The 14,051-nt window shown below is 41.1% G+C and overlaps 1 protein-coding gene across 3 annotated transcripts in view; it reads left to right on the top strand.

Moving 5' to 3' along the window:
- Positions 1-11,793, top strand: part of tgfbr2b (transforming growth factor beta receptor 2b) — a 42,766-nt gene extending 30,973 nt beyond the window's left edge. For all 3 annotated transcript variants that reach the window (XM_044207086.1, XM_044207085.1, XM_044207083.1), the window contains 3 exons: positions 343-484; positions 9,665-9,792; positions 10,615-11,793. In XM_044207086.1, the coding sequence (XP_044063021.1) occupies positions 343-484; positions 9,665-9,792; positions 10,615-10,875 (531 nt within the window). In that variant the 3' untranslated portion in view covers positions 10,876-11,793. The remainder of the gene's footprint in view (positions 1-342; positions 485-9,664; positions 9,793-10,614) is intronic.
- The last annotated feature ends 2,258 nt before the right edge of the window (positions 11,794-14,051 follow it).

Below are 14,051 nucleotides of genomic sequence, written 5' to 3'. Positions count from 1 at the left end.
TTTTAGATGTCGCAGTACAAAGTAAGCTCAACTGTGCTCAGTGCAGTAACTGATGTGTGTAATTTGATTACACACATCATAAATACAAAAGAAAACATGTCACCAGTATAGTCGTGTATCTTGTCCAATATCTCATCCAATAATGAATGATGCCAGGAGGTGAGTCAGGTTTATTGTCTCTGAGCCCAATGGGAGATGGTAAACATCGTGCTCCTGCATACTGACATAGTCTTTAATGTGTGGGTGGTGTGCCAGAGTGAGATACTACCTGATTAAAGAACGAAGAAGTGTTTTGCTGTGCTCAGTATGTGTACTTTACCACTCCTGGTATCTCTACTGCAGGTGGGTACGGCGCGTTACATGGCTCCAGAGGTGCTGGAGGCCCGATTGGATCTGGAGAACACAGAGTCCTTCAAACAGACCGACATTTACTCCATGGCCCTTGTGCTTTGGGAGATGACGTCAAGGTGTGAAGCTGTTGGAGGTCAGTGCACATACACACACATATTCAGTAATGACCTGTTTCAGGCTGTGGGAAGTATGATGTCATGTAACATACAAGCACACACCCACACACAGAACAAAACAAATCCTGCTGAGGTGAAGTGTCCACCACTGAGATGACTCAACAGTGGAAACTGGAAACTCAACTTTGACATATTACTGGGCAGGTAGTGCACAGTGGGTTTTTAGAGCTGTTTTACTGAAAACAAAGTTGATGACAGCAACGAGACTAAACCAAAACAGTAAAGTTACAGGAAGTAAAACCAAAACAATGAACTGAAAGACGCTTAAAATGCTCCATACGGCTAAGGAGAACTGCAGAGTTTTTGATAATAATCTGTGGGTTCATCCCTACAAGCAACATCTTTCACATTGCATATAGTCATTTGACCCATTGTTTATATAAAAAGATTAATTAGTGCAGCTTTAAATAAATATTCCTAAATGCACTTCAAGGCTTTATTTCTTTTTTCAGTTACACACATGCAGCAAAAAAAAGGTAAACACTTAAGTTACCTACATTATTAACTTATCTCAACTGAAAAAAAAATAGTTTTGTTTATATTTCATTAACAAAACTAATGCAAATATTCAAACAAAAAAGTTTGACAAGCAAACCCATTCGATACAGTCAATCATCTAAGTTTTTCTTCTCTATTCAGTCTGGCCACCATTAACAGTAAGTTGATTTCAATTATTTGATTAACCTGACGATGAAGGTCTTACCAACTATAGTATTTTCCTGTTGGAGTGTGAGAATCAGTCAGTATTTTACACTACTGTTGAAATCTATTTGACATGTTTCTGCCAAAAGCTATTAGTCCATTTCTCAGAAATGGAAAAAGAATAATCTTAAACTGAATTTTAAAGGGATTAATTTACTGATGTTTTCGTTTTAGATGCAACAAAATGATAAACACTAAAAGCATGAGTAATTATAGGCATCCAATCTAGACAGAAATAGATCACAGATAACTCTGTATGCTAGATATAAAAATATACAATGTGGGTCACATCACTTATACAACTTTATTTAGTCAGAATCATGTCTGTATAACTCTTATGAAACCAGTGTCTGCATTTTAAAGAAAACGTTTTTTTCTATTACACAAATTTTAAGAAGCACTTTCATTCAGTTCTTCTCAGAATTGCATATTCTTTTCATCCTAATTATCATACATGTATTTAATTGTGTATACTGATATCTGAGAGGGCATATACACCTACCACCTACATGTACTAACATTGTGTGCCTATTGTACGTCTGTGTGTGTCTGTGACCTACATAGTGCAGACAGAAATGTTCAGGCTACTGTTTCCTGTTATGCAGTGACTGGGGGTTTGATGGTTGGGTCTGTCGGACTGCACCTCGACCTCAGCTCCAGGTCTGCAGCAGGAATCTGAGGAATGTCTGATATGTGAGGGAGACAATCTGAACTCTGCTGTTGCCCTTCTTTGGGTAGGAAATCAGGGAGAGAGAACAGGAGTGGATACTGTACCTGTTTCAGCTGGCTGTGTGTGTGTGTGTGTGTGTGTGTGTGTGTGTGTGTGTGTGTGTGTGTGAGTGTTTATGTGAGTGTTTATGAGGCTTAAATGTCCTCACAAGAAAAGGAAGATTAAAGTAAGGACATTTTTCATCCTCAGGTTGAAGTGTGTGTATGTTTGTGTATCTGAGCAGAAGTTAGCATCAAAGTTTCATCTAAACTTAATCATTACAACTACATGCCTATCCCCAACCCCCTAATGTTTAGAGCTGTCACTGTCAAAAGATCAAGCTCGAATGAATTCAAATTAACACAGAATTTGTTCAAATTAACTTACATGCAACCTACATGTCCTTTCCTAAACTACGTTGTGGCTATGGCCCTGGATTTCCCCATTTATACAGTATTTATGAGGAACAGGGCATATTTGCAGCAGTTGCAAATTGACCTGCCTCTTTCGCTTTACACAAAGTTACATCTGATTGAACTCTGAGGGTAATGACAATAAATTATTTGACTGTTGTTAGCCCACTAGGTCTGGTAATTTAACCTTACAACAATACTTTTCTCCTGTCTCTTCTGCTTTTTGCATCAGCACACAAGTAAATTCCTTTCATTAGTGGTACCTTTGCTGTCTCACTTGAGTGACAAGCTAATAACTTGTGTTTTATGAAGTCAGCAAACACATGGACAGTGTATTTCAGTAACGTACCCCACTGGACGACAAGGCACAGCCTGTTGCGCTTATACATACAGAATATTGAATTTGAACAAAAGATCACAATGAAAATTGAAAAAAAAAAATGGCAGCACTACTAAATCATAGGTTCAGATTATTTCAAGTCTGTCACAATACCATACTAGCCGTGAAGAGATCCCAATGCAATTCCACGGTAAAAGCAGTGGACGCAAAATCTTACAGTCCAGTTCTGTGTAAAGATGCATTCAAAGCTAGCCAAAACTAATGTGAGGCTTCAGCAGTCTTAGTTAGCCAAACTGAGTGGATCTTCTAAAGTTGCAGTATGTTTTGTACGAAATTCCCTCTTAATGTTTCCACAGACAGTGTTTCCTTGCTGAGCCTCAGCAGACGTATACGTCCTCGTAGTCACATATGAGTTTGTTGCCGGGACAAAACAGTTGCAGTAACTTGTGACTGCAGGACAAAGAAACCACTTAAATTTAGACTGCTGAAGCCTAATAAGCTTCAGCTGAACTTTGGACTGTGGATTTTGTCCCCTATTTTGTATAGCGCATTCCCACTCTGAAGGAACTGTTTCACGGTCGGTATGGAGAGGAGGAATGATTGTAGCAACCAATAACTACTGAGTATTTTTTTAGCATAATCTTGAAAAATCCTAATAAAAAATCCAAACGTCCTCAGTTTTAGCACTTAAAACTCAAATTGGACCTCACATAGATAGAAGTACACACACACAATTTTTCTGTTTCCTCCTACCTACTCTACTCTCCTATTCCATCCACGAGAGAGTCTCTCCGGTCCACCTCCTTCCCTCCAGCTAGTGGGCTTTTCTAGACAGTCTAATACATTTAGAACTAGACAGTCACATTCCAACATGTGTGTGTTTGTCTGTGTGTGTTTATTTCAGAGAGAGAGGTACATAGAAACAGAAGAAGAGAGATGGAGGTACTACAATCCAGGATTGTGTGTGTATGTGTGTATGTATGTGTGCGTGAGTGCGTGTGTGTGCGTGCGTGCGTGCGTGCGTGCGTGCGTGCGCGTCTCTGTCTGTCTGTCTCGTCTCCACCCCAACAACAGGGGACAGAATGGTGGATAGAAATACTACCCTGCGTTGGCATTGTTGTTGTGGTCAGTTATAGTACATTCTCTGTGTGTCTCTGAGCATTTTATTTACATATCCTGAATTAGCCTGCAGGGCGCGGCAGGGCCTGCATGTTCTGTCTGAGCTGAGGGTTATACAGGGTAATGGAGCGGGGCAAAGAGTTTGCACCGTGCCAAGCAAAAGGTTTGTGGTCCATGAAGGGAGACAGACTTTGGCAACAGCTGCTGAGGGGGTGATGGTTTTTACCCCGCTGGGGCAAAGGCTGAAGACATTTCACAGGAAAAAAATTGAGTTTGATATTTTCAGAAATTTGCATTTACTCTCTTCCTAAGAAATAGATCAAAAGATTGATACCACTCTCTTGTCTGTGTTAAGTCAGGAGCTGAAGCCAGGAAGCAGTTAGCTTAGCATGAAGATTGGAAGCAGGGAGAAATAGCTGGCTTGGCTCTTTTAAAAGTTCAAAACTATGCCTACCAGTGGGTCTGAAGCTTATTATTTAATGTGTTGTATCTCTCTGTTTAATCCAAACACAAACAGAGAAGCAAAAGGAACAGTTACTTGCTGTAACTATTTCCAGGTGCAGTGACTGGAGTCTTTTCTGCACAGAAGTGCTGAACGAACAGATACATTGTTGTTTGTTAAGAAATAATTACAGCATGTAACTCCCCCTAAAACCACAAATTGTCATTTTTACATTTCTGTTTGAATACAAACGAGATACAATGTGTTAATTTGTGAGTGTTAGATGTATTGGTAGGCATATGTTTCAACTTTGTGGAGGCCAAGCAAGCTCTCCTCCCCTGCTTCCAGTCTTTTATGCTAAATAGGCTAACTGCCCTCTGGCTCTAGCTTAGCTCTTTTTTAAATTTTTAGGGGTATTGCACAATAATCAACATCACCATATACAGTATGTGTCGATGTTTGCTAAGTGGCTCATCTGTTGTCTCTTGGCCAGATGTTAAATTATCCATTTAAATAACAACAAAGCAGACATCAAAACAGAACAAGTTGAGTAACGCATGAAAGTGACTAAACAGAGGATGAGAAGCTAAAAAATACAGTAAGTCCAGCACTATGCATTGAAGAAAATATACAATGCAAGCAACTGATGCAAGACAGACTGAGAAGTAAAGCATGACAATATATAATTATTAGGAGATGGTAACAGAAGTCAATAATCAAGACAGTAGTGCATGCAGATAGTACCCATGATAACTGATTGTTTATCACCCAAGTTTTAGGATTATGTACAAAAGAATGGCAGTAGTGGAGACCACTGCTTTACTGAGTCATCTTCAGGCCTGGAAATGAATGGAACTAGATTCACCTGCTAGCAGCAAAGGCATTCCCCCCACTTACTCTAGCCTCTCAAAGCCCAGACAAAACATCACTAGCAGTACTGATGTTGAACTTTCACAGCCCTCTAATGTGCTAGCCACAAACCTGTTGCAACCATTTTCAGCCCGCAGCTCTCTCTGGAGGTGGGCATATGTTTCGTTTGGATGAAGAGAAGATTTTGTTTTGGTGAGCGGGTGTGTCCCATTAGAGTTTATACAGGTCCATTTCCAATTCTCGTGATGTAGTGCTGCATCAACGTGGGATCAGTCTCATATTATACGCCTGTTGAGACTCTAAATTCTCTTGAACGCCAAACATGGAGTTGTGTTTCTTTCAAGATAACAGATCCCAGACAGTGTAGCCAGCTACAGAGGTTTCTGCTAACCTCCAGGCCACAAAGGTTTCAGACAGATAATCTGAAAAGGAAACTGTCGTAAACCGCTTTCCTCCCCTCAGATTGGATATACTAGAGCTTTAACTACGGCCCCAGACAGCAAGGGGAAAGTGAGACTGAGGCTCTGGTTGCAGTCTCTTGTGAAATCTGTTCTCAAACCACGGATGAAATTCTTCTCATAGCTTTCAAATATCCAGAGCTACTGAAGGGAAGCAGGCAGCACTTCTCATATAGCCTGCAGCGATCGTCTCTATGTCTGTCAACTTCTCTTATGTACCAGATATCATTCAGAAACATCAGGACAAGTGTATAGGAGCCAAAACGACATCAGAGCGTGAAATGAGACCTTTTCCGCTCAGTCCTCTCTTGAAGTTTAGAAAGCACTCCACCTCTTTATATTTCTGTTTTCAACTTTCTCATTTTAGGTCAGCTCGCTCTCCGCTGTTCTGTGTTTCCGCTGTATCCAGTCCAGGAAAATGTGTTGTATTTATACCAGCTCCGCGGCAGGAGATCTAAACAGCAGAGATCTGAGGACATGGCCCTGGCATAAATAACCTCCAGGGGAATGGGCCAGGCCCGGCTGGGTCCTGTTTTAAAATACTAAAAACGGGGGAAGTTCCACATGTCAAAAACAGGAAGTGTGGGCCTGTAGAGTCAGCTTCTCTGCACACAGTCCCGATCCCAGCCCTCCAACTTCCTGTCCGGAGATTCCACTCCAACCTTCCCACTTCCTGTGCTCGAGGACACAGCAGCAGAGACCACAGGCCGCCTAACTTAAATGAAACTTCTGCAGCTTTTCCTAGATTTCATCATACCATCCTGCTAATTAACATGAACAATATATGTTATTTAAAGGGACAGTTCACCCCAAAATCAAAAATGCATATTTTTCCTCTTACCTGTAGTGCAATTTATCCATCTAGATTGTTTTGGTGTGAGTTGTGGAGTTTTGGAGCTATCAGCCATAGAGATGTCTGCATTTTTTTAATATTGGGACTGTATGGCACTCGGCTTGTGGTGCTCAAAGCGCCAAAATGTTTTTGAAAAACTCAACAGCAATGTCTCAAATCACAACCTGGTTATTCAAGATAATCCACAGACCTTGTTGTGAGCAGTTTCATGTAGGAACTATTTTCTTTCTACCAATAGTTCCTACATGATATATATAGTCCCATTATATTTTTAAAAAGGCAGACATCTCTACAACCAAGGAAATATATGTATTTTTGCTGAGTCAGATTATGGGCAGTTTGAAGACTGCTGAGAACATATTCTCACCACAAGGTCCATTTAGTAGCTGTTTTGTAGTTTTTGATCATATCACATAATCCTCATCAACAGGTGGAGTTTGCCCAGTTGTCATGGAATTGTAGCTAGATATACACATCTTAAAGTGCTCAGAAAAAAAATACATTCTCGCACTGCATTTGTAGTTTACAATAACATAAAGATTTACCACTCTCAGTAATTTGTTAAACAATGGGTCCTTGATTTCAGACAGTAGACAAAAACAGCTTCTCATATCTAGTCGACAACTGTCGATTTTGTCGGCTGAAATAACAACTGTTGCTGGGAGATTTTATCAGATTTAGCTAGCTGGTTAATTAAGCTGCCATTATCTCCATGAGTTGGTTGAAAATGCTGTCTCCATCTGGCTGAAAACTGCAGTTTCTTGAATGGCCACTGTCTTCAAAAGCGAGTCAGTTCCCACAGAGGCCCATGTTAAAGTGCCCAACTTTACAGCAGAAATAAACATGTTTACAGCCTGGTACAAAAAACAGTTTTTGTCTCTTTCCCCCAATTTCCCCCTTCATGACAACTGTGAGGGGGGTGAATTTTTTCATAACTCACCTGTTTAAATTATATTAAGGCTTAAAGTTATGCATAATTAAGGATGTGGCTGCTTTGAGTGACAGGTGGGTGCCCTCTCAGGTGGCTTGTCGTTAGGTGGTTCAGCAACCAGGCAACCCGCCTCAGCTCCACCTTTTTGCCATTTTTGGATTAGCCAGAGTCAGGGACTGCCAAGATGGCGATGGCCGGAGTTGCCAGGAGCCGCCCACTTTGAGCTTCACAGCGGCTCTTCAGAAACCTATGGGTGACGTCACAGATAATATGTCCATGTTTTATACAGTCTATGGTTGAGACATAGAAATAAAGCAACAGCATTGTTTTTGTAGCGCAGTGTAGAACTAGTTAGTCCTAGTACTATAAGTATGGAAAGGAAAGAAAAGATCAGACTGTTCTGCTCTGATTCAAACAATAGGCCTATGTAACATTAGAAGAGAAAAAGCATTTAGGATGAGGACTAGCCAATGTGTTTGGCAAACATAACACTATCTCAGGTAACACGTTTGGGGTTCCTGGGTTTGTAAACTTCCCAAAATCTAATAAAGAGCAGGACAGAGCTGCTAACGTTTGCCTAAACTCTGATAGCATCCTGGACCGGTGTTGTTACAACATAGTGGATATGCAGTCCTGAACAGGACTTTGTTTAACGTAACCTGTAACCACTATAGTTAGATATAGATATGGGCATTCTTTTGCTTTAAACAAGCCAATTTGGCTGCCAGTGCAGATACGATTTCTTAAAATGGAAATGGAAAAGGATGTCCAGCTACCAGTAGTCTAAAAATAAGAGGTAAAAGGTTGGAAGGCATGTGTACTAACCACTGAGCCACCATGCCAACAACATCTGATGAGGTGGCTGTAGTCATGGTAGCATTGATTGGTAGGACCGCCACTTCGGTCCAGATGGAAATCTCTGATCAAATACTGAATGGATTGCCATGAAATTTGGTGCAGATATCACCGGTCCCTAGAGGATGAAGCTTAACAACTTTGGTGATCCTGACTTTTTATCTAGCGCCATCACCAGGCAGGAGTTTAGCAAACGGTCAGTTCCATTACAACTGGGCATCTCTATTTTGTTGATGACAATCATGTGATATGGTTGAAAGCTCCAGAACAGCAACTAAATGGGCCGTGTGGGTAGGGTATTGCTGTTTCCAAGGTCAAGAAAGAACTTTAAACCTCAGTTTGAAGACTGCTTCTGGAAGTTTGACTTGATTGTAAGACAATTTTGAATTCCTTTATCAATGAATGTGTTAGTAAAATTTTTCAGCCAATAGATATGTGGGCGATAACACAGATGGAAGGACCGGAAGACTTGTTGTGTTCTACTGAGTACTAGGGTAGCCTTCTAGTGCTGCAGGGGTGATTCGCCTTGACAATGAATAATAATGTCCTTTTAGCCCAGATGCTGCCAAATATAATCACACTCAACAAAAGTGTTTGACAGGTTGTGAAAAACAGAACGTAGAAATTGTTAAATGTTCTGAACAAGAGGCGGTACATAGGACATGATGCGTACACTATTTAAAATATTTGCGGAGCATTTTCTGGCTCAGATGGGTAAAGGAAGATTGCTTTGCAGCAACTAGTGTCTCATTTCACAGCAACTGTGAGATCCTGAGAGCCTTCTCTTTGGCGCTGAAGACAGACTGCAGCTGTTGTGAGTTCAGTTTCATGAGGTCTGGACCCAGTCCCGGAACTTTGCTTTTTATTTTTCATGGTTTCGACGTTATGCTTTCTCTTATCCCTGTTAGTTCTTAAACATGGAATAGTAAAAAAAAAAATAATAATACAGACTGTGATTTTGATGTTATGTACAGTCTGAGGTTGCGACTTAGCCAAAGCTGATTTGTTGTTTTTAGAAGTGATTAAGTGCCAGAACGAGCATTTTCCTTCCTATGGAGACATTTTATTTCCTACTGTCAGCATTATTGGTTCCAGTGTATGAAGCTGACAGCTCGGGTGAAACTAACAGCTCAGTGGTTTGGGGTAGAATGACCTCATACCAGGATGCTTTTACACTTTCTAATCACATTAACTCAACGGGCCACCTGTTTCACTCTGTCTTCCTCTTCTACAATTTTTTTTTATAATTTAAAATGTTTGCTGTGTCATAAACCACGCCATGAACTGTGTGCTTCTTTTGTGTTCATGTTGAACTTGGCCAACTCATCTATAGCTTGTGATCATCACGTACTTGCCAGGCACAGACAACACGACATAAAGAAAGGATCATTTCTGCACTTGAGACTCCAGTCCATATCTGATCCATGGGTTGTGTTTGTTTGCAGAGGTGAAGGACTACGAGCCTGCGTACGGCTCTAAAGTGCGAGAGCACCCCTGTGTGGAGAGCATGAAGGACAACGTGCTGAGAGACAGAGGAAGACCTGAGATCCCCGACACCTGGCTCAGGCATCAGGTCAGACATACACTGTGCTGCTAAACTGGACTGACATTTACGTACCAGACACTAACTGTAGCATGGATACGCACTGTTATTGATCATTGTGTAAAAATTACCTTTTTTAATGTTATTTCTTTTTACATGGACAAAGCACATTAATCAACATCACTTTTTCAACTGCTGTCCCTTCCGTGAAGAAAATAAACCATCAACACAGTTTTCTGCTAACGTGTGTATACAGAAGGCAGATGATTAGAAGTCATGCTGACAGAAATGGTTTAGATTTTATTTGATGAATCTGGATCTCTCTTAAATGAATAGCATAGAATATAATATAAAGTGGAAAGGAGATGATGGCTGGCAGGAGAAGTGCAGGGTTAACAGGCCAGCAAGCAGGCAGGCAAGTGTGAGGCGATGATCCTGAGGCACAGGAGACAAACACGTTAAACACAGGCATAAACTAAGCAACTAAACAGACTAAGAGGCTGGACTTAAACTCCTTTAAATATGTAGGAATTGGATCATCATGTCCGTCAACTTTTCATCAAGTTTTTTAAGTTGGTATTACAGAGTGTTGAAACTTTTGGCTTGATTTGTGTGTTCGTGAATGCCCGTGTCATAACAAACTACAGCAAATTCTAAAGACAGCCAGGATATGTGGAATCAAGCACACATCAGTAGAATGACTTTATAATTATGTCATTTAAATAAAATACTCAGTGAACTGATTTTTCTCACCCCTACACCAGACGTTTGAGTTGTACCTTTACCCAAACGGTTCAGGGAATTTTATTTAGTGTGGAGTCTGACATCCCTGCTCTCTTCCTCCCACTACAGGGTGTGGCGGTGATCTGTGCCACCATCATGGAATGCTGGGACCACGACCCAGAGGCCCGACTCACCGCCCACTGCGTTGCCGAACGCATCTCTGAGATGGAGGACGAGATGGACAAACTGTCCAGCCGGAGCTCCTCAGCAGAGAAGATCCCTGAGGAGCTGAAGATCCCTATACAGGTGGAGATCCCGGAGGAGGTGGTGAAAATCACAGAAATCCAGGACATCATATCTGTGGACTGCTCCGTGAGCGACGAGAAGTGAGAGGAAGCGCTACATCTTCATGAACTCTGAGGGAGATTTTTCAACACGGGCACTTACTCTAATTTGATGGGATTACGTAAAGAGAGAAATCTCAGCAGTGATGTTCAGGAGTTGAGCTCCTGCGTCCCAGGACTTTGAGTTGAGTCACAGTGTCATGTCTTATTCTAGCCCATAAAAGATGGACTCTGGGTGATGCTTTTGGACTTCACCACTTCTAAAATGTAACAACTTGCCTTAATCAGCTAAAAAGCTAAAGAGCCAAAAGGCCAAAGTTAACTGGAAGCTTCTAAAGATGTGCTGAGCATGGAGAGTCAGACAGGCTTTTTTCTGGTCACTGTCTTTAAACAGGGCAATAACTATTAAACCAAAGACATTTGATGTGCACTTTACCATGTGATGCTTATGCTTTACAGATGTTTGTCATTTTCATATGTTCATGTATTCTAACATGTTAAAGTTAAGGGGAGTTTTTGCCCTACTAGTGCCTTTGTGTGTCTGACCTTGAGCCAGCAGAGATGTCTCCTTAACACTAATGATGCTGTGGACGCCATCCTCACCAGCAGGAATCCAAAGGAATGTGTGTGTGTGTGCGTGTGCGTGTGTGTGTGTAACCTTTTGTTTTTACCCAGCTATACGTAAACCTTGTTTGCCAGATAAACAAGCACAATGTACATAGAGACAATAACTGTACATATGAGATAAATCAGCCAAAAAGGGAAAGTAATCCTACTACTTATCTTTGAATGCAGAGATGAAAAGACTTCACAGAGATGTATTTTTTAAAACATTTTTTATGTTTTCTGTCTATATCAACAGGAAATTAAGGAGTGTGCCAAATATATTTACACTATACAGTATGTGTCATATGTAAAATATTGTAAATCTTTTATGAATTAAAGATATTTCTGTATACTGAGATTCTGTTCTTACTCATTCTGTAATCCAACCAAACCTGGGAGCACCTGTTACATCTGCAGTACACTTTCTTTCTTATTCAACACGTTTGCTCCCATAAGAAGGCTTAATCTTCTTAATCTAAGTATATTTTAGCAAACTAGCTAAGTGGTTAAGTAGTTTTTCTGCCACCTTCCTCTGTGCATTATTTCATTTTTCAAGGTCTTTGTGAGTCTGAACTGACAGAGGGGTCATGTCATTTTTGAAAACACAGCAGTCATATTAAGAACTAGGAACTAAGACTTACAGTAAGAAATTAAGAGCTACTTGCTTCTCATAAGCAAACTACAGTACATCTGTTATGGTTTGGTCTGATAATTTATCAAACTGCTGAAAGTGACTTCAGTTAAAGATGAAAGTAAAAATCCTTCACTTTAATTCCTGGGGGGGGGGGCAGAACAAGCTTACATCTGACGTTGATACATATGGGTAATGTGTTAGCAAACAGTTGCCTATTCAAACATCCAGCAGACACAGTGCAACATTAGGATTCATTTGGAATCGTACTTCTGTTCACCTTACTAATGTTTATTATATAATTTCTAACTCTGTCTGTCTGCCGTTTGGTGCTGGACAGGTAGTGTACAGTGGGTTTATCAGAGCTATTTTGTTATAAACAGCTGAGAAATGAGGTTGATGAGAGCGGTGAGACTGAATCAAAACCGCAAAGCTGCAGGGAAGCTGCAGAGTCGGGTGATAATTCTCTGTGGGTTTGTCACTACAAGCGACCCCTTTTACATTAAACATAGTCATTTTTTCCAGTGTTCATGTAAAAAAAAAATGCTGCTCATTCCTCAGCTCAGCTCAGTTCTCCTTCCTTATTTATATTCTGTTTCAGCCTCTCCTCATTTCTTTTTTAGCCCCTTTTCTCATACTCTTCCTCTCACTCCATCTAGCTGTTCTGCTTTTTCTACCTCATTCCTCTTGTCCTCCTCTTTGGTCCCTGTAGGGATGCCATAGGAAGTCCACCACCCTAGCCTGTTGTCCACATGCTGTCCACATACTAGAAATGATGCCAGAATCATTCATTGGTAAGAAAGAAAACTTAATTTTAAAACACTGTGCAGGGTGAGGTCAGGGTGAAGAAGTAGTGCTGGCCTAAGAAGTAACAGATTACAGCTGTCTAATGCAAATCTCCCAACTCCAGTTGTGGTCATTTTCATGTTTTTACTCCAGTGGAAGCATTATTTGATCCCCCATAGGCTGAGACACATTTTTGATCCTGGCTTTATGATACCCTTTCTGGACCTTTTGGAGTTATTTACATGGTCATGTAGCCAAAAACCGTGCTTTTTTTCCACATGTAGAATAATTTGACTTGTGTGCATCTAGCAGTGAAAATGCAGTTTGCAACCATTTGAATACCACTCGCATCACCCTCCCTTCCAAGCGTGTAGGAGAAACTACGGTGGCTGTGTTTGGTTAGTCCGTTCTGGGCTACTGTAGAAACATGGCGGTGCAAAATGGCGGCCTCCGTGGAAGGGGACCCGCTCCCTCTGTAGATAAAAACGGCTTATTCTAAGGTAATGAAAACACAACAATTCTTTCCACCAGTTCCTGAGAAACATATCTGGCTCTTTAGCTGCTAAATGCTCCACTTGTTCACCAGCTAGGTGCCAACTTTTGCTGTTTGGTGCTGGACAGGTAGCGTACAGTGGATTTGTTTGAGCATTTTCACTAAAAACAGCATGGCCAGTCTTGGATCATTCAGAGAGTGTGAGAGGCGCAGGTTTAATAATGATTCCAGTTTAGTGTTCATATTGTGTCTGGACAAAGTTAACTCCTATTTGTTTTTAGGATTATTTTCAATACCAGAATTGATCTGGAGCACAGCTGATGTCACAGTTAGAGGAAGCATGTACTTCCATTCTGCAAGTCCTCCTTTACTCTGAGAAAACCCAACATACAGCATCAGTGACTGAATACAGACACCGGCCAGAAGCCTGCAAGGAGTTGAGTGCTGAGGATAAATTGAGTGGATTAACCCTTTTATTGAGAGTGTGTTGTGTTGGAAATGTTTGTAGTGGAAGGGGCAGTGAGTCAGACACAATGTGTGTGTGTGTGTGTGTGTGTGTGTGTGTGTGTGTGTGTGTGTGTGTGTGTGTGTGTGTGTGTGTGTGTGTGTGCGCGTGTGTGTGTGTGTGGTGCAGACATTCCTCTGCAGATCAGAGTGTGTACTAGAGAAATGTAATGACAGGTCTGCTGGGCACACAAACCACCTC

The sequence above is a fragment of the Siniperca chuatsi genome, linkage group LG9 (assembly GCF_020085105.1).
Source record: "Siniperca chuatsi isolate FFG_IHB_CAS linkage group LG9, ASM2008510v1, whole genome shotgun sequence".
NCBI lineage: Eukaryota > Metazoa > Chordata > Actinopteri > Centrarchiformes > Sinipercidae > Siniperca > Siniperca chuatsi.
Note: the sequence above shows the minus strand (reverse complement) of the source record. Positions and strands in the feature narration are given on the sequence as shown.